General features: G+C 37.1%; 1 protein-coding gene and 1 long non-coding RNA gene across 7 annotated transcripts in view; one reads left to right on the top strand and one right to left on the bottom strand.

The window, feature by feature from the left end:
- The window catches only part of LOC103672174, a 108,032-nt gene extending 100,047 nt beyond the window's left edge, over window positions 1-7,985 (bottom strand). For all 3 annotated transcript variants that reach the window (XR_005832401.1, XR_005832399.1, XR_005832400.1), the window contains exon 1: window positions 7,910-7,985. This is a non-coding gene — a long non-coding RNA (uncharacterized LOC103672174). The remainder of the gene's footprint in view (window positions 1-7,909) is intronic.
- A 20-nt stretch (window positions 7,986-8,005) lies between these two features.
- The window catches only part of FAM172A (family with sequence similarity 172 member A), a 419,583-nt gene continuing 405,780 nt past the window's right edge, over window positions 8,006-21,808 (top strand). For 3 of the 4 annotated variants that reach the window (XM_040622090.1, XM_040622091.1, XM_040622092.1), the window contains exon 1: window positions 8,006-8,186. In XM_040622090.1, coding sequence (XP_040478024.1) covers window positions 8,009-8,186 — 178 coding nt within the window. In that variant the 5' untranslated portion in view covers window positions 8,006-8,008. The remainder of the gene's footprint in view (window positions 8,187-21,808) is intronic. The other variant, XM_008700844.2, reaches the window with a different exon arrangement.

Genomic DNA, 21,808 nt, shown 5'->3' on the forward strand with positions numbered 1-21,808 from the left:
GAAACAATGGTTTTGAAAGACACACTGGACCAGGTCAACTTAACAGATATATTCAGAGCATTTCATCCTAAAGCAGCAGAATACACATTCTTTTCATGTGCACATGAAACATTCTCCAGAATAGATCATATATTGGGTCACAAAACAGGCCTCAAACAGTACAAAAAGATTGGGACCATACCATGCATATTTTCAGATCACAACACTATGAAACTTGAAGTCAACCACAAGAAAAAAAAACTGGGAAGACCACAAATACATGAAGGTTAAAGAACATCCTACTAAAGAATGAATGGGTTAACCAGGAAATTAAAGAAGAAACTTTAAAAAATACATGGAAGCAAATGAAAATGAAAATAGCACAGTCTAAAACCTTTGGGATGAAGAAAAGCAGTCCTAAGAGGGAAGTATATAGCAATACAGGCCTTCCCCAAGAAGCAAAAAAAGTCTCAAATACACGACCTAAACTTACACCTAAAGGAGCTGCAAAAAAAAGTGGCAAATAAAGTCTAAACCCAGCAGGAGAAGAGAAACAGGATTAGAGCAGAAATCAATGACATAGAAATAAGAAAGAAAGAAAGAAAGAAAGAAAGAAAGAAAGAAGAAAGAAAGAAAGAAAGAAGAAAGAAAGAAAGAAAGAAAGAAAGAAAGAGAAAGAAAAACAGAACAAGTCAACAAAACTAGGACCCATTTCTTTGAAACAATTAGTATGACTGATAAACCTCTAGCTAGGCTTTTCAAGAAGAAAAGAGAAAGGACCCAAATAAATAAAGTCATGAATGAAAGAGGAGAGATCACAATTAACACTGAAGAAATACAATTATAAGAGAATATTATGAGCAATTATATGCCAACAAATTAGGCGATCTGGAAGAAATGGATAAATTCCTAAAAACATATAAACTACCAAAACTGAAACAGGAGGAAATAGAAAATTTGAACAGACCCATAATCAGAAAAGAAATTGAATCAGTAATCAAAAGTCTCCCAAAAAACAAGAGTCCAGGGCTGTATTGCTTCCCAGGGGAATTCTACCAAACATTCACTGGGTGTTAAATGCAACTAATGAATCACTGAAGACTACATCAAAAACTAATGATGTACTATATGTTGCCCAACTGAATTTAAATAAATTTTAAAAAATAAAAAATACCTATTCTTCTGAAACTGTTCCAAAAAATAAAAGTGGAAGGAAAACTTCCAAACTCATTCTATGAGGCCAACATTACTTTGATCCCCAAACCAGACAAAGACCCAGCTAAAAAGGAGAATTACAGACCAATATCCCTGATGAACATGGATGTAAAAATTCTCAACAAGATACTAACTAATCAAATCCAATAATACATTGAAAGGATTATTCACCATGACCAAGTGGGATTTATTCCTGGGCTGCAGGAGTGGTTTAATATCGGCAAACCAATCAACATGATATACCACGTTAATGAAAGAAAGGATAAGAACCATATGATCCTCTCAATAATTGCAGAAAAAGCATTTTACAAATTACAGCATCCTTTCTTGATAAAAACACCCAAGAAAGTAGGGATAGAAGGAACATACCTCAACATCATAAAGGCTATATATATACATATATGTATATATATACACACACAAAAGACCCGCAGCTAACATCAACCTTAATGCGGAAAAACTGAGAGCTTTCCCCCTAAGATCAGGAACACGACAGGGATGTCTTCTCTCACCACTGTTGTTCAACATACTACTTGAAGTACTAGCCTCAGCAATCAGACAACAAAAAGAAAGAAAAGGCATCCAAATCAGCAAGGAAGAAGTCAAACTTTTACTCGTCACCGATGACGTGACACTCTATGTAGTAAACCTGAAAGATTCCACCAAAAAATTGCTAGAACTGATAAATAAATTCAGCAAAGTTGCAGGATATAAAATCAACTTAGAGAAATCTGTTGCATTTCTATATATCAATAATGAATCAGAAGAGAAATCAAGGAATTGGTCCCATTTACAATTGCACCAAAACCCATAAGAAACTTGGGGATAAATCTAACCAAAGAAGTAAGAGATCTGTACTCTCAAAACTATAGAACACTTATGAAAGAAATTGAAGAAGACACAAAGAAATGGAAAAACATTCCATGCTCATGGACTGGAAGAACAAATATCATTAAAATGTGTATACTACGAAAAGTAATCTACACATTCAATGTAATCCCCACCAAATAACACCAGCATTTTTTTTACAGAGCTAGAAGAAACAATCCTAAAATTTGTATGGAACCAGAACCCTGAATAGCCAAAGGAATGTTGAAAGAGAAAACCAAAGCTGCAGACATCACAATTCTGGACTTCAAGCCATATTACAAAGATGTAATCATCAAGACAGCACGATACTGGCACAAAAACAGAGACATGGATCAAGAGAACAGAACAGAGAACCCAGAAATGGACCTACAACTATATGGTCAACTAATCTTCAACAAAGCAGGAAAGAATATCCAATGGAAAAAAGTCTCTTTTACAATTGGTGTTGGGAAAATTGGACAGCCACATTTAGAAGAATGAAACTGGACCATTCTCTTACACCATACACAAAAATGAACTCAAAATAGATGAAAGACCTAAATGTGAGACAGGAATCCATCAAAATCCTAGAGGAAAACCCAGGTAGTAACTAATGCCTTTGACATCAGCCAAAAACAAGACTGTTCTTTCTAGGTATGTCTCCTGAGGCAAGGGAAGCAAAAGCAAAAATTAACTATTGGGACTTCATCAAGATAAAAAGCTTCTACACAGCACAGTAAACAATCAACAAAACTAAAAGGTAACCCAAAGAATAGAAGATATTTGCAAATGACATATCAGATAAAGGGCTAGAGCCTGAAGTCTATAAAGAACTTTTCAATCTCAACACTCAAAAAATAACTCAGTTAAGAAATGGGCAGAAAACATGAACAGACATTTCTCCAAAGAAGACAATACAAATGGTTAACAGACACATGAAAAAATGCTCAATATCACTCATCATTAGTGAAATACAAATTAAAACCACAATGAGATACCATCTCACACCAGTCAAAATGGCTAAAATTAACAGCTATGGAAACAACAGATGTTGGTGAGGATGCGAGAAAGGAGAAACCTCTTACAATGTTGGTGGGAATGCAAACTGGTGCAGCCACTCTGGAAAACGGTATTGGATGTTCCTCAAAAAGTTAAAAATAGAACCACCCTATGACCCAGCAATTACACTACAAGTTATTTATCCTAAGGATACAAAAATACTGATTCAAAGGGGCACATGCACTCCAATGTTTATAGCAGCACTATCAACAATAGCTGAAGTATGGAAAGTCCAATTGGCTGATGAATGGTTAATATATATATAGTTGAGTAACACTTAGCCATCAAAAAGAATGAAATCTTGCCATTTGCAACAACATGGAAGGAACTAGAGTGTATTATGCTAAGCAAAATAAGTCAGAGAAAGATAAATAACATGATTTCACTCATACGTAGAATTTAAGAAACAAAACAGATGAACATAGGGGAAGAGAAGGAAAAATAAAATAAGATAAAAATAGAGAGGGAGGCAAACCATAAGAGACTCTTCACTATAGACAAACTGAAGGTTGCTGCAGGGGAGGTGGGTGGCAGGATGGGCTAAAAGAGTGATGGGCTTAAGGAGGGCACTTGTGATGAGCACTGGGTGTTATATATAAGTGATGATCACTAGATTCTACTCTTGAAACTAATACTACACTTTATGTTAACTAATTTGAATTTAAATACAATCCTGGAGGAAAAAATAAGATCTTTATCAAAAACTCTAAAAAAAGGATCACATTTCCAAGTACTTAGTAGCAGAGTAGTTATGTGTGACTGCATGTCTAAGTACTGATCAATAAGATGTAAACAAAAATGGTGCAAGCAACTTCTCACAAATTCTCAAGGGGTATTTTTTCTCTTCCTTCTAGCTGGTATGTGAGCATAACAGAAACTGAAGTAGCCATTATGGCCAGATGAAGATGGCACATGATAAGCTTGACAGAACCACAAAAATATAGAAACCTGGGTCACTGACTATAAAGCCATAAAAGTCCTAGGGTGCCTACACTTACGTGGATGAGAAATGAACTTCCATCTTGTTTAAACTGAATATTTGGGTTTTTTAAATCACAAACAGCACTTTTTAAAAAAGATTTTATTTATTTCTTTGATAGAGAATGAGAGAGAGAGAGCAGGAGTGGGGGAGGGTCAGAAGGAGAAGCAGACACCAGCAGTGCAGGGAGCCCGATGCCGAATTTTTAATATCTTAACAAATACATGATATGGGAGAAAAATATCACATAAAGAAGCCTAAGGTTACACTGTGCCTCTGAGAAAGATTAAAATAGGCTAGGAGTGAGGTGTGTGTGTGTGCACGTGCACAGAAAAACAGACCAGGAGGGAAATCCTCCTACATAACAAAACCCTTCTTAGTTAGATAACTGGGGAAGACTTCAGCTGACCTCTGTTTTTCAACCCTTATAGCCTTAAGGGCACCATGACCACTAAAAAGCCCCATCTATTGACTCAGAGTTACATTTTCCCCCTCTTGTTTAGAAAATATACCTCTACCTACATAACTACAGGGAAAAAAACAATGCTATGATACACTCTGAGATGAACTTTTAAAAAAAGACAAATCAAGAGCTTGAAAAAGATGGCCAGTTATGTGATAAAATATAGGAACAAGTTAACAGTATAATCTAGGAGGTGGAGATACATGTGTCTACTGTACTATTCTTTTAACCTTCTGTATGCTTGTAAATTTTCATAAAATATTGGAAAGAAAAACATTCTAGTTACTGCTAAACCAGTCAACATAACCCATTTTACAAAGACGTAAACAGAAAGCCAGGAATCAACAAACCAATAATATTAAAGGATCATGATAAACAGAATACCCAACCTTAGAGAAAAAAAGAGATGTTTCAGGAAACAGAAAAGAACTTTCTGATGATATTGAAGAACATAAAATAGCACTCTTCTATGAAGAATAAGCAATCAGAAAATAAATATTTCTTGAAAATTAAAAATAAAGTATCAGACCTTCAAAACAATTCACAGACTAAAAATGAACTTAGTCATGTGGAATTTGAATAACACTGAGTTAAAACTTACTGAGTAGAAGGCATCAGTCTAAGCGCCTCACACATCGGTGCCACCATCATCATTCATTTGGATGAACCCAACAGCCTCCTAAATTCTCTACATACTTCTACACTGACCCCCGTTTCAGTCAATTCTTAGAGGTGTCATAGCAATTCTTTTACAATCAGAAAAGCCTACTGTAAAGGAAAACCATGGTGCCCTCTGTAACAACTGCCTAAGAGCTGATGCTTTTGTACATTTTGGAGAGTGACCCAAATCCTGGAACTCCAACACTGCCATTGCCAGATACACAGAATGAATGCCCCAGACAGCATGTCAAATTTTCCATGCAGATCCTCTCCTGGTGGCTTACTTCACACAACTTCATTCTGCTCCCTGGTTGCTTTTCCTTTCTTTCATTCTACTGGAAACACTTCACATCTTTTTTCAAAACAATTCTAGTAGTGCTACAAGCTGAAATGTGTCCCCTTGAAAAGATACAATAAAGTCAGAAGCCCAGTACCTCACAAATGACATTATTTGGAAATAAGGCCATTGGATAATCAAGTTAAAACAAGGTCAATGGGGTGTACCCTAATGCAATATGACTAGCATCCCTATACAATGGCAAACATTTGGATGCAGAGACAATACACAGGGAGAATGCCATGAGAAGATACAGGTAGAGATTGGGATAATGCATCTACAAGCCAAGGGACATCAAAGATTCTGGCAAACCACCAGATCCTAGGAGCATGGAAGAAAATTTCTCTCCAGTGCTCAAAGCACCAACATTGCCTACTTTCATCTTGAACTTCTAAATCCAGAAATGTGAGGCAGTATTTTTTTTGTTGTGAAGCTACCTAGTTTAAGGTACTTTGTTATCGGTAGCCCTTGAAAATGAATAAAACAGCCATGTACCAACAAGTCTACTAGCTGCTGGGAAAATTCAAGTTTTTATCTCTTTGTCATCACAGGCACCCTCAGTTGGTCTGTTTCCTTTAAATATTTCCAGGCAAGAGAGCTGGGTAATCATCTTTGGGAATGCCATTTCCCAAACTCCAAGGTTCCTGGTCAAGCCTCTCCCCACCACATCTCCAAATCTCTTACAACCCTCTTCCTCAGTGGCAGCAAGGAGTGACCAGGGGCCCGATCATGTAGGGTCTTAGAGTTTTATGAAAACAATTTCGGATTTTATTCTACTTGAATAAAGAAGCTCTTAAAAGTTTTGACCAGGAAAGTAACAAAATTCTGACATGCATTTTAGAAGCATTTCTACAGCTGCCAAATGAAGGCTAGACTGTAGGAAGGCAAAAATAGAAGCATGTAGAACAATTAAGAGGCAATTACAGCATCCACTGAGAAGTAGAATAATGCTCTACAGGTGTTGAGAACTAACTAGGTTTAGGATACCCTTTGAAAAAAGAGCCAACAGATTTTGCTGAGGGATTGGACATGGAATGTTAGAGAAAGAGGAATCACAGGATAATCTGAACAATTATAAGAATCCAGCACCATTTACTCAGATGGAGAGATACGTAATACGAAACAGGTTGTGGAGGTAGAAAATATATAGAGTTTGACATGCATATTAAATATCCTAGTAATATCTTGAATAAGAAGTTGGATATGTGAGTATAGCAAGAAGTGAGTATAGAACTCAGGACTAGATATGGATATTTGGAAGCCATCAGCATAGTGAAGTTATGTAAAAGACGATGAAGGAAATGGATGAGATCACCAGATAAAGAAGGGAATAGGTCTGGAGCATAACAACATTTAGAAATCGGGAAGAGGGGCGCCTGGGTGGCTCAGTTAGCTGCCTTCCACTCCAGTGGTGATCCCTGGGTCCTGGGATGGAGAACAGCATCCAACTCCCTGGTCCGCAGAGAGCCTGTTTCTCCCTCTCCTTCTGCCTGCTGTTGCCCCTGCTTGGTCTCTCTCTCTCTCTCTGTCATATAAATAAATAAAATCTTTAAAAAAAAATCAGAAGCAGTCAAGCAAAAGAGTCAAAAGAGCACCGTGATTTCACAAAAGTCAAATGAAAAATGTGTATCAACTTTCAAGTAAAAAGATGTAATTAACTGTGTCAAATGCTGCTGAATGGTTAAGATGAAGATTAAGAGTTGACCCTTGGATTTTTGACTGTTTAAATGCCCCTTGGATTTTTGACTGTTTAAATGCCCGGATATCGACACACAAACTCTCCTTTCATTCTAACATTTCAACTACCTAAGAGATCTCACATTCAAGTGTGTATAAGAATTAAAAAATCTAAACTTTATTTTTAACATTATGTATTCTGTACCTTGTGGGACATTTAAAGGATTTTCGTGAGCAAATTTTACTACCAGGAATTTTCCCATAAAGTCTGCGTTTAGAACCAAAGTCCTCCCCAGCCAGGTGACTCCAGTTTTTCACAACTGTTTCCCATTCATCCCACTAGTACTCAGGAAATAGGAAAAGAGCAGGGTCAGGGAGCCTAACCTTACTTTCCTACTTTATAAGTCATAATTTTAAAGTAAATTTAATCTTCCAAATCTAGAAGTTTCGACCTCTTGTCTTCTCTGGAGCTGAATGGAGTGGGTAAAGCTAAATAAAACATGAGTGGGAGAGTGGGCAACTGGCTGCATGGACAGTCTCGCAACTGCTTTTAAATTTTCTCTTGGAGAACGAGGCTTCAAAGTGGCCTCGTCCTCTAAGGCTACTCAAGAAGCGGCGTCTCCCGCTTTAGAAAAAAGGTTGAAGGAAAAGCCGAGCAAAGCTCACAGGAAAAGAACACGACAACTCTTACCTCCCACAAGCCTCTCTCAGTCCCAGCCCACCTAGCTCCACAGGAACCAACCTAGCGACCACGCTCCGCCCATTTCCGGATTGTCGCTGCCGCCGTCTCATGCGCAATGACGTTTCAGTCTCCTGCGGACCCCGGAAGTGCGGCTCGAACTTGGTCGGGGCGCGGATCCCGAGAGGGAAAGTCATAACAACCGCACGAGGGAGTTCGTCTGGCGAGCTGGAAGGCCACGCCTCCTCCCGCCTCCCCCCGCAGCCCTGTAGCTGGGGGCAGAGCTCAGGTAGGACCTGCGTTTGCGGGGATATGAGCTCCGGGGGGAGGCCCGGGCGGAAATCAGAGGAAGGGGCTGGCCTGGTCGGTCTCAGGGCGGGGATTGTTGGCCCCCGGGCCGCAAGCAGCCCACAGCTCACGTTGCGTGCCGTGCTCACAGGTGTCCCCAATTCCGGGACCCCGCCGAAGGGCAGGTTCCACCTGCCATTTTCACTTATGAGGCAAGGCAGAACACGTGCGTTCCATGGCTTACTGTCCTTACAAGTGAACATGTGGGGTTCGGTGAGCCCTAGAGACCATAGAGTAATGGGCCCTGGTATGCTTTCTCCGGAGGGACGGTATTTATTGTCTGATTAAACATTTTTTTCTACAAAAATTATAATCAACGGCTGAAGCTTTACCAGATGTCATTCACTGCAGACATAAAATTAAAGTGCAGTTGTAAAATTCTCTGAAACTTGTAACATGTATGTATAGGCGCTGGTGGGACATTTGACTGGAATGGTATTTAAACTTTTGGCTTTGAAATAAAGTTAGGTATATATTGGAAGCGCTCTTTTCTCTTCCTCAGCCAGAGATTTAACATGTTCCTCTCATGCTCCAAGTGTTTGTATATTTTAGGCCAAGAAATTGGTTACTTAATTTTTAGCCTGTATTTATTAACCTCTAGTGTTCTTGCATTGGTGTATTTCCCCATCCCTGAGAACTTGTAGAGGGAAAATCCTGTGGTTTTTCAGACTAGCAAGTGCCTTGTAATGTTTATCAAAATAGATGCAATGTGATATTTATTATGCAATACATGGTATCTTTTTGTTTTAAAGCAGTATAGAGGTAAATTCTTTATCCTTATACTTTATTCCATATCATGAGGGACGGATATGCTGTTTTCTTTTAGGGTATTTAGAAACTGAGAGAGCAAGCACTGTTTGAAGTGCCTCATTAAGGTATTGTTGTCAGTGCTGGTACCAGGCTTCTATCCGACTTTTTAAACTCGATGTTCCTCCCACTTTAATCATTCCCACTCTGGATGGCTTTGAGGCAGTGGCTGGTGGCTGTTGCAAGGCTGGTAGATTGTAGAATAGCACCAAGACCAAGAGGAAAATATGATGTTATACTGTGAACATCCATCTATTTATTAATTTAACAAGTATTTATTGGCCACCCTCGATGTGCCAGGCGGTGTTCTAGGTGATGGGGGTACAATAGTGAACAAAATAGATAAAGTCCTTGTGCTCCTGGATTTACATTGCAGTGGTTGGAGGAAAAAATTAGCAAATAAATGTATATATCAGATAGTGATAAAAGCTATGAAGAAAAATAAAGCTCTTTATGGGGAGAGAGAATTACAGAGGATACTATTTTACACAGGATTGTCAAGCTTAACCTCTCTGATAAGGGAACATCTGAGTAAACATCTGAATGAAATGAGAGAGTGAACTCTGAAGGTGTGTGGGGATGGGTGTTTTAGGATAGCAAAAGGTGGTGAGGCAAGAGTATGTTTGGTATATCTGAGAATAGCAATGATGGAGGCATTAGGGTTAAAAATCTTGAAAGTGAGTATTCAGTGGTTTGGTGTGTGCGTGAGAGATCTTACTTACTGAAGGACTGTTTTTTTCAACTTTCCCAGACAGAGCTCTATGAGGAGAATCTGAAGTCCTTAGATATTTAGAGATGTTTCCATGCTCTTCATTGACACTAATGAAGTTAAGCACCATTTACTTAGTTGATACATTACTTGTGCTATCTGTTTTAGATAAGATTTGCACAGTAGCCATGGATAACTAAATAGCAAGTACTTTTCTGCCCTGTTATAAACTTTATTTTTTATTTATCTTTTTTTATTGTGGTAAAATATCCATAACAAAATTTACCATTTTAAACATTTTTAACTATATATATCAGTGGTACTAAGTACACTCACACTGTTATGCAATCATCACTGTCATCCATCTCCAGAACTTTTCATCTTCCTCAACTAAAAATCCATACCCTTTAAGCATTAACTCTCTGTTCTTCCATCCCCTTAGCCTCTCACAACCTCCGGTTCACTTTGTCTCTGAATTTTCTGTCTCTACTCAAGGTAACTCATATAAATGGAATCGTACAATATTTGTCCTTTTGTGACTAGCTTATTTCACTTAGCATTATATTTTCAAGGTTCATCCATGTTGTGTTTTGTTTTCTTTTTAAGGTTGACTGATATTCCATTTTATGTGTATACCACTTTATTTTTTTATTTTATTTTTTTTTTTATCATTTGACCATGAATGCTTGTGTTGCTTTCACCTTTTGTCTATTGTGAATAAGGGTTGCTCTGAACAGGAGTGTGCAAATATCTGTTTTGAGTTTCTGCTTTCATGTCTTTTGGCTGTATACCCAGAATTGGATCAAGTATCAATTCTGTGTTTAATTTTTTAGGAGTTGCCTTACTATTATGCACAGTGGTTGTACTATTTTACGTTCCTACCAGCAATGAACAGAGGTTGCAATTTCTCTATGTCTTCAACAATACTTTTTCACATCTTTGCCAAACACATTTTCTCTATTTTTTTTTTTTTTTGATAATAGTCATCCTAATGGGTGTGAAGTAGTATCTCCTGTGGTTTTGATTTGCGTTTTCCCAACAATTGGAGGTGTTAAACATCTTTTCATATGCTTTGGGGCCATATGTGTATCTTCTTTGGGGTGCTATTCATTTAAGATCTGAATTTAATAGAAATTTTTGGAATTTTTTTTTGAGTGTGTGTGTGTGAATCTTCTAAGGGTTAAGAAGGCAGCCACTATGTTTTCTGTGGATTTTTTAAACCTAAAAAACTATAATTGCAAAAATTTCAATTATCTATAGACAACTACCTGCAGTAATTCCAAACTTAGAAATAAAAAAGATCATAAAGCATCTCTTATAACAATGAGTGAAACTTTGAGTGTCAGATTGTGATAAAAACGATTCAGAAAAGTCAAAGATCATTCTGACCTGCTTTGATTTTTTTTTTCTTTTAATTAGAAGGAAGGGAGTGTATTGATTACCTGACCGTGCCTGTGAAGTTGATCTCTTTTTTCTGGGAGCTGGAGGCCTGGAAACAACCAGAAGAGACAAAAATGGTGAAATAGGGGCACCTGGGTGGCTCAGTCAGTCAAGCATCTGACTCTTGATGTTGGCTCAGGTCATGATCTCAGGGTTGTGAAATCGAGCCCTGCATCTGGCTGTGTGCTGGGCCTGCAGCCTGCTTAAGATTCTCTCTCTCCCTCTGTTCTCCCCTCTCCCCCTTAAAAAATGGTGAAACAGAGAAAAGGAGTATTGGAAAGCAATATAGCAATGGGATGTGGGTAGGTTGGGAATGGCAAAGGACATCAGTAACATTGATGGATAATAAGCAGCAGAACTGGCAGCAGAGGAGATAAGATTCAGCAACAAGGTAACAGAAACTAATATAGCACCACAGATTGGAATGGGATGGGGGGTGGGGTGAGAGAGAGCAAGTCACCAGCTACATCTCAGTTTATGGTTCTGAAGTCAGCCTTTTGGCCTTGATTAGTTCAGTAAGACCTACTGTGTATCAGTACAACGTGTCTGTCAGTTCATCTGGCACAGTAGTCAGTGTTTGGAAGGTGTGCAGTGTATAGAGTGCTACAGGAATAAACTAAGTTTTTCAGACAATGTATCACATTATTTCTATCCATAGAATAATCAGGTTTAATTGAGTAATTTAATGAGTAATTGTGTAATTTAATAATGTTGAGCATTGTTAAAAAAGGTGTGGGGGGATTGTATTATTTTTATGAGAAGGAAAGGAATGTTTTTGTCCAGAATAGCTAATGACCTAGTAGTAGGTAATTGAAGCTAACACTTTTTTTTTTTTTTTTACTTTTTTCTAACTTTCGAATGTTTGTATACTATCATTGTCTAGAAAATACTCTTGGGGTACTACATTTAGCGAACTATTTCAGTTATAAAGCTCATTTAAGCTGATTTAATTTAAAGTAATGAATGAAAAATTGTACCACAATTTTGCTCATCACTCTTTGGCAAATTAAAATCGATTAATTTGGTACAGATGAGATGGCAGATGACTGACTTGCTCAAAGTTTCACAGCTAAGTTAAAAACAAGGCAGAGACAGTAGTACTGTGCTGCCTTCCCTGATATTGTATTGTTGTCTCCTTTTTTGGGGAATAGTTCATTTTTGCAATATAGATAATGTAGGTAATTTTGCTGTAGAGAAAAATACCACTGTGAAGACACATCATTGAAGCAAAGCATTTATTGTATGTTTCCATTTTTATATAGCTGATAGGATATTTAAGCATAGTCTAGATTGATAATATACTCAGGGTTGATTTGTTTGGAGGTTGGAGAGATGCTAATAAGACTAAGATTTTGGATTTGGGCCTTTGTAAGGCCCTTTACGAGCTCATTACAGAAATAATCACAACTAATACCCAACAGTGTAACTATTAAGTGTTGTAGGATGTGGCTAATAGTCTTATCTCCTGCTAATCATATTTCCCTCGTACGAGTTTTGGCATCAGAGAGCAGCAAGAATGATACTATATGTGGCTAAACATACTACTTCCATTTAAAAAACAATTCAGAGTTAATATCTAAGGTAATGAAGGAGTGTTAAGTGATACCTTTTTCAGGTATAAAGCATAGCTTGGTTTTGTGTGCCTTGTTTAGAATATGGACAGGCTAGAATTGTAACCAACATTACAACTCAAAGTAAGGCATTTTTAACAAGTTAAAAGTTTGATTGATTGAGATAGTGATATACTCTCTTGATTTGAATTACCCATTCTTCATGGTATCTTCATTTTTGTGTATATTATGGAAATTATGATAGTACTAACTCATGTTGTTTGGAAATTAATTAATCATTTTTATCCTTTTGGTTTAACACCCTCTAGTAGTTGGAGTATTTATCTTCGGCTTGGTTTTGGAAAATATTTTTGACCTGACTGTACTTTCTTGGAAATTATTATTCTGTGGGATCACTGGAGTCTTATTTTTATTACTGATATATCTGTTTTTGCCCTGGAAGTTATTGAGCTATATGGGAGAATACAAATAATTGTACCCTCTATAATACTGCATTGAACAGAGTTTGCAAATTGGAAATCTCCAAGCTAAATGGACCAGCACAATCTTTAATTAGTTTTCAGCTAATTTAAGCAAGTATCCAGGTTTTTTGTTTTTCCTGAGAAATAGAAAGTTCCAGTCACACTGGGTCTTCATTCTGTATAGCAACAGTGGGGCAAATTGCAACTCCCTTGAAATGAGCTATGTGTTTTCCAGTTTGTTGCAGGCTTTACATTCATACAGTGTAAGCTTATGACTTACAGGACTCACTGCCTGTATTGACTGACTGTTAACTTTCTGTTGCCTATAGACATTTGAATTTTTGATTCCTGTATTATACAGACTTTAAATGAGTAATTGTTTGTCTTTGCCTTTCTATGGCTGTATTGCACCCTTTCACTTTTATTTTTTTGATACCTCCAGTGATTGGGGTGTGGCATTCAGTGTAGACTCCCTCTCAGAATGACAGCTTATGCTGTAAAATAGATTTTTTTTTTTTTAAATTCCAGTGTGCCTTAAGCTGCTGTCAAGGCAGTGATAGGGTCTTTCCTATAGGTTGGATTATGGCTTGAATTTTAAACTGGATTGCTCTAGGTTTGTATCCAACAAAAACTGGATTTACTGGAGACCATTCACCTTTTTTTTTTTTGCCAGCATGAAAGCATTTTTTATTTGTACACTCTTCTTTTAGAACTTTTCCTACTTTTTTCTAGGTTACTAGTATATGATAAATCAATTTGTGGTAAAGTATTTGACAGGTAGTTGTGATTAGAGTATTATTGTTGATAGGTAGTGTTTTGTTATTTTGAAACAGTGTGAGTGATTATAATGGTGGGAATTTTATCTACATTAGGAATACTATGAGTACTTTTAAAAAACTAGTCATTTCAGTTTTATCATTGAAAACAAACTATTGAAAACAAGCTTATTTATTCTGAATATTTTCTTCAGTAGGAAACATGCATAATTAGTTTTATCCAAACAAGCATATGTGTTTGTGTTTTTAACCGTTCTAATTAAAAATGTAAGGTCTCTCTCTCTTTCTTTCTCAATGAAGAAAGACTTTCAGCCAGACCAACCGTTAATTCTGAAAATATTGAGCTATGTAAGCTAATTTCCCACTATTTTTTTTAAATCCAAAGACAGTTAAAAGAAAGCATTCTTGTTTCAGTAAGTCTAAAGGAAGCTCCTTCCTTACAAAGGAAATAAATTATTGCTGAATTGGAAAATCAGGCAATTCAATGATGATGAGAATCAATGAATCTGGGAGCTTTAGTGGTGTTCACTAATTTACTTGGGATTTAACTACATGTTGTCTGTTGCTATGTAACAAATGATCCCAAAATTTAGCAGCTTAAAATGAAAAATATTTATTATTTCACATAGTCTCTTAGAGTCAAAAATTTAGGGTCAGCTTAGGGGTGGTTCTGGTTTAGCATCTCTCATGAGGTTGTAGTTAGTGTCAACTAGGGTTGCAGTCATCTATAGTTTGACTGGGTCTGTAAGATCCACTTCTAAGCTCACTTATGTCGCTGTTGGCAGGAGGCTTCCCTTAAGTACCAGTTGGGGCTCTCCATAGGACTGATCACAACATGGCTTCCCAAGAGCGAGTGATCTGTTAAGAGTAAGAGAGCACCCAAGATGGAAGCCACAATGTTATAATTTCTGAGGTGTGGTATTATTACTTCTCCTGTTTAGTATTGGTCATACAAGTCAACTCTGGCACTGTGTAGGAGACTACATGAAGATGTGAATAACAGGAGGTGGGAAGTTGGCTGCCACTGTCTGCCCTCCAGCCCCTAGGGGTTCATGTCCTTCCCACAGGCAGAGCACACCCACTGCTTCCCAAGGCCTAACATGTCTCATTCTGTTACTATATCATCTCAAAGCGTAGAATTTCATCATCTAAATCAGGTCTGGGCCTGGATGTGATTCTTTGGGTGTTTTTCCTCAAGCACAGCTCTTTGAGTACCATTCTGCTCCATCTGCCTGTCCCCACCTGCAATACTGAACATACAGTGGGGGACAGGCTTAGGATAACTGCTATAGGTAGTTTTGTTCTGAAAGGGGAAAAATGGAAGATGCAAAGGTGTCCCTGTGCATAGCAATTCTGAGATCAAGACGGGCAAATATTGGTTAGATCTTGATTAGATCTCAAGCCTGGGAATAATTCCTTATCGTTCTTCACCTTGCCTTCTGTGCTTTTCCGTGTACTTTTTTTTTCATGGAAGATAGCAGGTGTTTCTAAGGTAAGTTGTTTTCTCAGCTTGCTTTCTCTCAGTAGAATTTTGGGGTCCAAAAGTCTCTCTTCATTTAAGATACATTAAATCTTTTATATATTAAGTAAAAAGATATATTAATCTTTTATAAATCTTGTGGATGTTACGCAAATTCTATTGAGATATATTCCTTTGAGCAAAAGTCACACACACTTTTTTTGAGATAAATCTTTGTATACATTGGGCTCCTAGTAACAAGGCTGAGGGATAATGCCCTTAATTTTGTAGAAGCTTTATTGTTTGAGAGGATCAATAGGTGCATTCTAATGTCTTTCGAAGGCCTTTTGGCTGACTGACTAATAGGCTAAAGCACCACCTTTAATATTTTTGAAATTTTAATGAAAGAGTTTTCAGTCATACCCTCAGCCTCAATTTTGAATGATGTTTTCCTGATAGTGCCCTGGATTTTTTCTTTGCTTAGAAAACATTTCTTAATTTTAGCATCATTTGCCTAATTTTCTTTTAATAGATTTTTTTTTAGAACAGTTCTAAGTTCACAGCAAAATTGAGGAGAAAGTTAAGAGATGTCCCATATACTGTCCCTGCACTTGCACAGCCTCTCCTGTCAGCATTCCAAATCAGAGTGGTGTATTTGTTACAACTGATTAACCTATGTTGACATATCATTATCATCTGAAATCCGTAGTTTATTAGGGTTCAGTCGTGGTGTTATGCATTCTGTGGGTTCAGGCAAATGTGTTATGACATGTATCCACCATCATAGTGTTGTAAAGAATAATTTCATTGCACTAAAATTGTTTCACTACCTTGTTTATCCCTCCTTTACCCAACCCCTGCCAACCACTAAACTTCTGATTGTGTCTATAGTTTTGCCTTTTCCAAAATGTCTTATAGTTGGAATCATATAGTATGTAGGTATCCTTTTCAGATTGGCTTTTTTCACTTAGTAATAGGCATTTAAAGTTCCTCCCCTATTTTTTCATGGTTTGATAATTCTTTTTTTTTTAAGTGCTTAATAATCCATTAGATGGATGTACCACAGTTGATTTATTCATTAAGCTACTGAAGGACATCTTGGTTGTTTCTAAATTTGGCAGTAATGAATAAGGCTGCTATAAACATCTGTGTGCATGTGTTTGTGTGGACAGAAGTTTTCGGCTCATTTGGATAAATACCAAGGAGTATGATGCCTGTATTGTATGGTGAGAGTATGTTTAATTTTGTAACAAATTGCCGTATTAGCTTCCAGCATGGCTGTACCATTTTGTATTCTCACCAGCAATGGATGAGAGTTCCTGTTGCTCTATATCCTTGCCAACATTTCCTGTTGTCAGGCACTTAGGAATTTGTTCTTTCTAATGGTATGTAGCAGTATCTCCTTGTTTTAATTTAAAATTCGTAATGACATATGATGTTTAGGATCTTTTCATAAGTTTATTTGCCATCTGTATATCTTTGGTGAAATAGCTATTCAGGCCTTTGGCCCAGTTTTCTTGTTGTTGCATTTTAAGAGTTCTTTGTGTATTTTGGATAAGATACCTTCATTAGATATGTCTTTTGCAAATATTTTCTCTCAGTTTATGGCTTGGCTTTTCACTTACTTGATAGTATCTTTTGTAGAGTAAGTCTTATCTTCTTTTTGTTTAACAGCCCTTTCATTATTTTCTCTCTCACTTCTCAAGTTTTACTCTAAGCAGTAAAATGAACCAGGTGGCACATTCAACACTCTGGTTGGAAATCTCCTTAACTAGATCAGCCACTTCGTTAGTCATATTTTCTTCTTTCTGTATAACTCCATGGGACAGTGTTGCTAAAGTTTCTGCCACTACTTAACAAGTATCCCCCTTCCTCAAATTTCCAGTAACATTTGCTTTTTTGCAAGTGCTTGCCCATAGAGTTAGCAAAGGTCATGGGGCTTTTATAAACAGATTCTTCAGGGTGTTTTAGGCTTTTCCTCTAACACTCTTCTCAGAGCCCCCTGCATGGTTCCAAAGCTCCTCTCATATTTAAGTTTTCAGTATGCCTGTATTCTACTTCCAGGTGCCAAAATCTATATCTTTTGCTACCCTAAAAGAAACACTCATGTTGTACAGTAATAATTCTAAGCTTTCTTTAAAACAGATCATGTGGGTGATTAAATTACAGCACAATCTGAATTTGCAACCTTGAAGAAAGGGTTGGGTCCTTATATGGGCACATTTGGGCAGATTCTGATGAAGCTAGGAACCTTGGATGTCTAAATTATGTTGAACTTCCTTTGCCAGTAGAAGCAGCCCTTCTACTGCTTCCTAGGAGGTCTGTCTCCCCTGGCCTCGAGACCCTGTAATATCCCCTAAAGTAGACGCCTGCAATGGACCACCCATCTTCTTGTCTTATTCTTGTCACCTTTCATTGCTTTTAGACCTGTAGTCAGACTTGAGTCCACAAAGACCCCGGGGGGGGGTGAGGTATAAAATTTAAACCAGGAAGAAGTATAATACACACCAAAATAATTTGATAATTTTGGTCATTTTGTTTCTACAGAAATCAGGGGAACATATATGAGAGTGGATTCCCAGAGTATGGAATCAGGTTAAAGGAATATTGGATCAGGCAGTAGTGGTGGTGATGGTGCTGCTGCTGCTGGTAGATGATACAATGTCAGGGAATCCTGTAAGGATTATACTAATTATGAGGATACTCCCAGCAGTTCACTTAGGAAATGAGAAATGATGGGGACCTAAATGAAGACAACAGAGTTGGGGATAGAAAAGTAGGAACCGATACTCTCTGCCCCTCTCATATATTATGCATACTTTTTTAGCACTTGCAGTTTAATTAATGTCCTCTCTCACTAGACCAAGCTATTCAATTATTAGGACCCCTTTTTTTGTAACAGCGTAATACCAAACATTGTATGCTGTGCATTATTATAAGCACCTAACATATATTAATTCTTTTGATCCCCACATCTATTCTTTAAGTAAGTACTAATATTAAATACATTTTTTTAGATGGGGAAACAATGTTACTGTGTTGAGGATCCTTAAGGACCCTCAGGTTTGATGATTTCCTGGAAGAACTCCCAGAACTCAGAAAAGCTGTTATATTCATGGTTTTGGTTTATTATAGGGAAAAGATACAAATTAAAGTCAGCAAAGAGAAAAAGCATGTAGGGCAGGAATCCAGGAGACACAAAGCACCCTCTCTACTTGTCATCTTTCAGTATAGTCATATGGAAAGTGCTTAATCTCCCAAAGACAATGTGTGACAAGTATAAAGTCTTAACCACAAGAGACTATGAACTCTGGGAAACAAACTGAGGGCTTCAGAGGGGAGGGGGGTGGGGCATTGGGATAGGCCGGTGATGGATATTAAGGAGGGCACATATTGCATGGAGCACTGGGTGTAATACGCAAATAATGAATCATGGAACACTACATCAGAAACTAAGGATGTACTGTGTGGTGACTAACATTACACAATAAAAAATTATTATTAAAAAATAAATAAATAAAGTCTTAACCAACCGGGAAGGCTCCTCTGAGCCTTGGAGTCTTTGTTTGGAGGGTTTTGTTTGTTTTTTTTCTTTTAGGAGTTGGGGTTGTCAGTCACCGAGGCATGGAGTGCCCCCATAATTGACAACTACTCAGTTTCCAGCCCCCGCAGAAATCAAACTGATAAAGCTTGCTTTAGGAGTCAGGTGGATAAAAGCATGCACTCACTGTAAATCACATGGTTAGAATAAACTATATGGCATGGCCCATGGTTTCAAGTATACAAAGACACTCTTATCAGGCATGATATTCCAAGGCCTTATTGGTTATTTCCCAGAAGCCAGTCAAGGTACAGTCCTTCCTTAGAAGATACAGGGTTTGAACACTTCAAGCCTGCTGTTAACCTTTTACTGGACAGCTGAAGTTTAAGTAACTTGCCCTCGGAAATAACATAGAATAGATGACTGAGTTAAAATTTAAGCAGAGGCATTCGGGCTCTAGTATCACTTGTTTTAACCACATACTCTAATGCCTTTTGGCATCTCTTCTGTCAAACACAAAATCTGTAATGTTTGAGCAGTTAATAAATTTTCATTAAGTGAATGAATGAAAAGATAGTAGGAAACTGTAGGCTGGTTCTGCTGATTTAATAAAGGTCATTGATGTTAGAACTTTTTTAATCTTCGTGAAATACCGCATGTGTATATCTACTCCCAAGCCCTCTAAATCTATAACAGTTATTAGATGCTCGCTGAAGATCAGCTTAAATTTCTTTTTGCCTTCTTCATGTATGTAAATATCACTCAATTGCCTGGAGTAGTAAGATTAGAAATCTTAATTATTTAAATCTTAATTATTTCTAATGTATTAATAAAGTATATGACTGCTTGAAATTTCAATATTTAGACCTATTTTTTGGTTTACAGTCTTATGAATTCCATAATAGCAGTTGTAATTACATTCAAATCTAAATACTTGTATGTTTGTATTCATGTGTATTTGCTAATCTCTCTTGGGATAAATAATAAGGTTTGACTATAATGTCATAAAATAATCCCTTCTCTAGTAGTTTATATATTTCTCATATTTTTTCTACCCAAATGATGCATCATTTTCCAGAATGAGTATTACCATAACATGCAAACATTTTAGAAAAAGAGAATACATCATACCAATTACCATTTTAACATTTAAAAGTTTCCTTACTTTATCTGTTAAAACCTTATTAAGATACAACTGAAGTACAATAAATTTTACATGTTTAAAGTTTATAATTTGGTGTGTTTTAGGACACATCCATGAAACTGTCATCACAATCAAAATAATGACTTTCTATCACCTCCAGATATTTTTTCATGTCATTTTTCAATGGTCATTTGTGTATTTCTTTTCAATCTTTTGCCTGCTTTTCTTTTGAAATCTATTAAATTTAATTAATTAATTTTTAAATTTCATTATAGTTAACATACAGTATTATATGGTTTCAGGTATACAGTATAGTGATTCAACAATTCTGTGCATTACTCAGTGCTCCTTAAGATAGGTGTACTCTTAATCCCCTTTACTTATTTCACCCATCCCCCCTGCCCACCTCTCCTCTGGTACCCATCTGTTTGTTCTCTATAGTTAAGAGTATGTTTTTTGGTCTGTCTCTGTCTTATATATAAATATATACACACAAATCTTCTTTATCCATTCATATATCAGTGGACACTTGGGCTGTTTCCATAATTTGTCTATTGTAAATAATGCTGCCATAAATAAAGGGGCATATATCCTTTCGAATTATTGTCTTTGTATTTTTTGGGTAAATACCCAATAGTGTGATTACTGGATCATAGGGTAGTTCTATTTTTTTGTTGTTGCTGTTAAAGAGGGAGAGGTGGGGGAGGGGCAGAAGGAGAGGGGAGAGAATCTTAAGCAGGATCCATGCCCAGCACAGAGCCTGACATGGGGCTCAATCTCATGACCCTGAGATCATGACCTGAGCTGAAACCAAGAGTCAGACGTTTAACTGATTGAGCCACCCAGGCACCCTGTTCTATTTTTAATTTGGAGGGGAACCTCCATACTGTTTTCCACAGTTGCTGCACCAGTTTGAGTTCCCACCAACATTGAATGAGGGTTCCTTTCTCTCCAATGCTTGACAACACTTGTTTCTTATGTTTCTGATTTTAGCCATTCTGACAGGTGTGAGATGATATCTCATTATAATTTTGATTTGCATTTCCTTGTTGATGAATGATGTTGAGCATCTTTTCATGTGTCTGTTGGCCATATGGATGTTTTCTTTGGAGAAATGTCTGTTGAGGTCTTCTGTCCATTTTTTCTTTGGATTATTTGTTTTGGGGTGTTGACTTGTACAAATTCTTTATATATTTTGGATACAAATCCTCTATAGGATATGTCATTTGCAGTATCTTCTTCCATTCAGTAGGTTGTATTTTAGTTTTGCTGATTGTTTCCTTTGCTGTGCAGAAGCTTTTTACTTTGATGTATTCATGACATTTTGTTTTTGCTTTTGTTTCCCTTGCCTCAGGAGACCTATCTAGAAAGGTGTTGCTGTGTCCAGTTTCAGATATATTAATGCCTGTGCTCTCTTCTACGATTTTTATGGTTTCTGGTCTCACATTTAGGTCCTTAATCCATTTTGAGTTTATTTTTGTGTATGGTGTAAGAAAATGGTCCAGTTTCATTCTTTTGCATGTAGCTGTCCAGTTTTCCCAACACCATTTTGTTGAAGAGACTCTTTTTTCCATTCCTCCTTCTGGCCTCCATTGTTGGAAATTAACTGACCATTAAATTGTGGGTTTATTTCTGGGCTTTCTAGTCTCTTCCAT

Source organism: Ursus maritimus, unplaced genomic scaffold, assembly GCF_017311325.1.
Source record: "Ursus maritimus isolate PB19 unplaced genomic scaffold, ASM1731132v1 scaffold_5, whole genome shotgun sequence".
Lineage (NCBI taxonomy): Eukaryota > Metazoa > Chordata > Mammalia > Carnivora > Ursidae > Ursus > Ursus maritimus.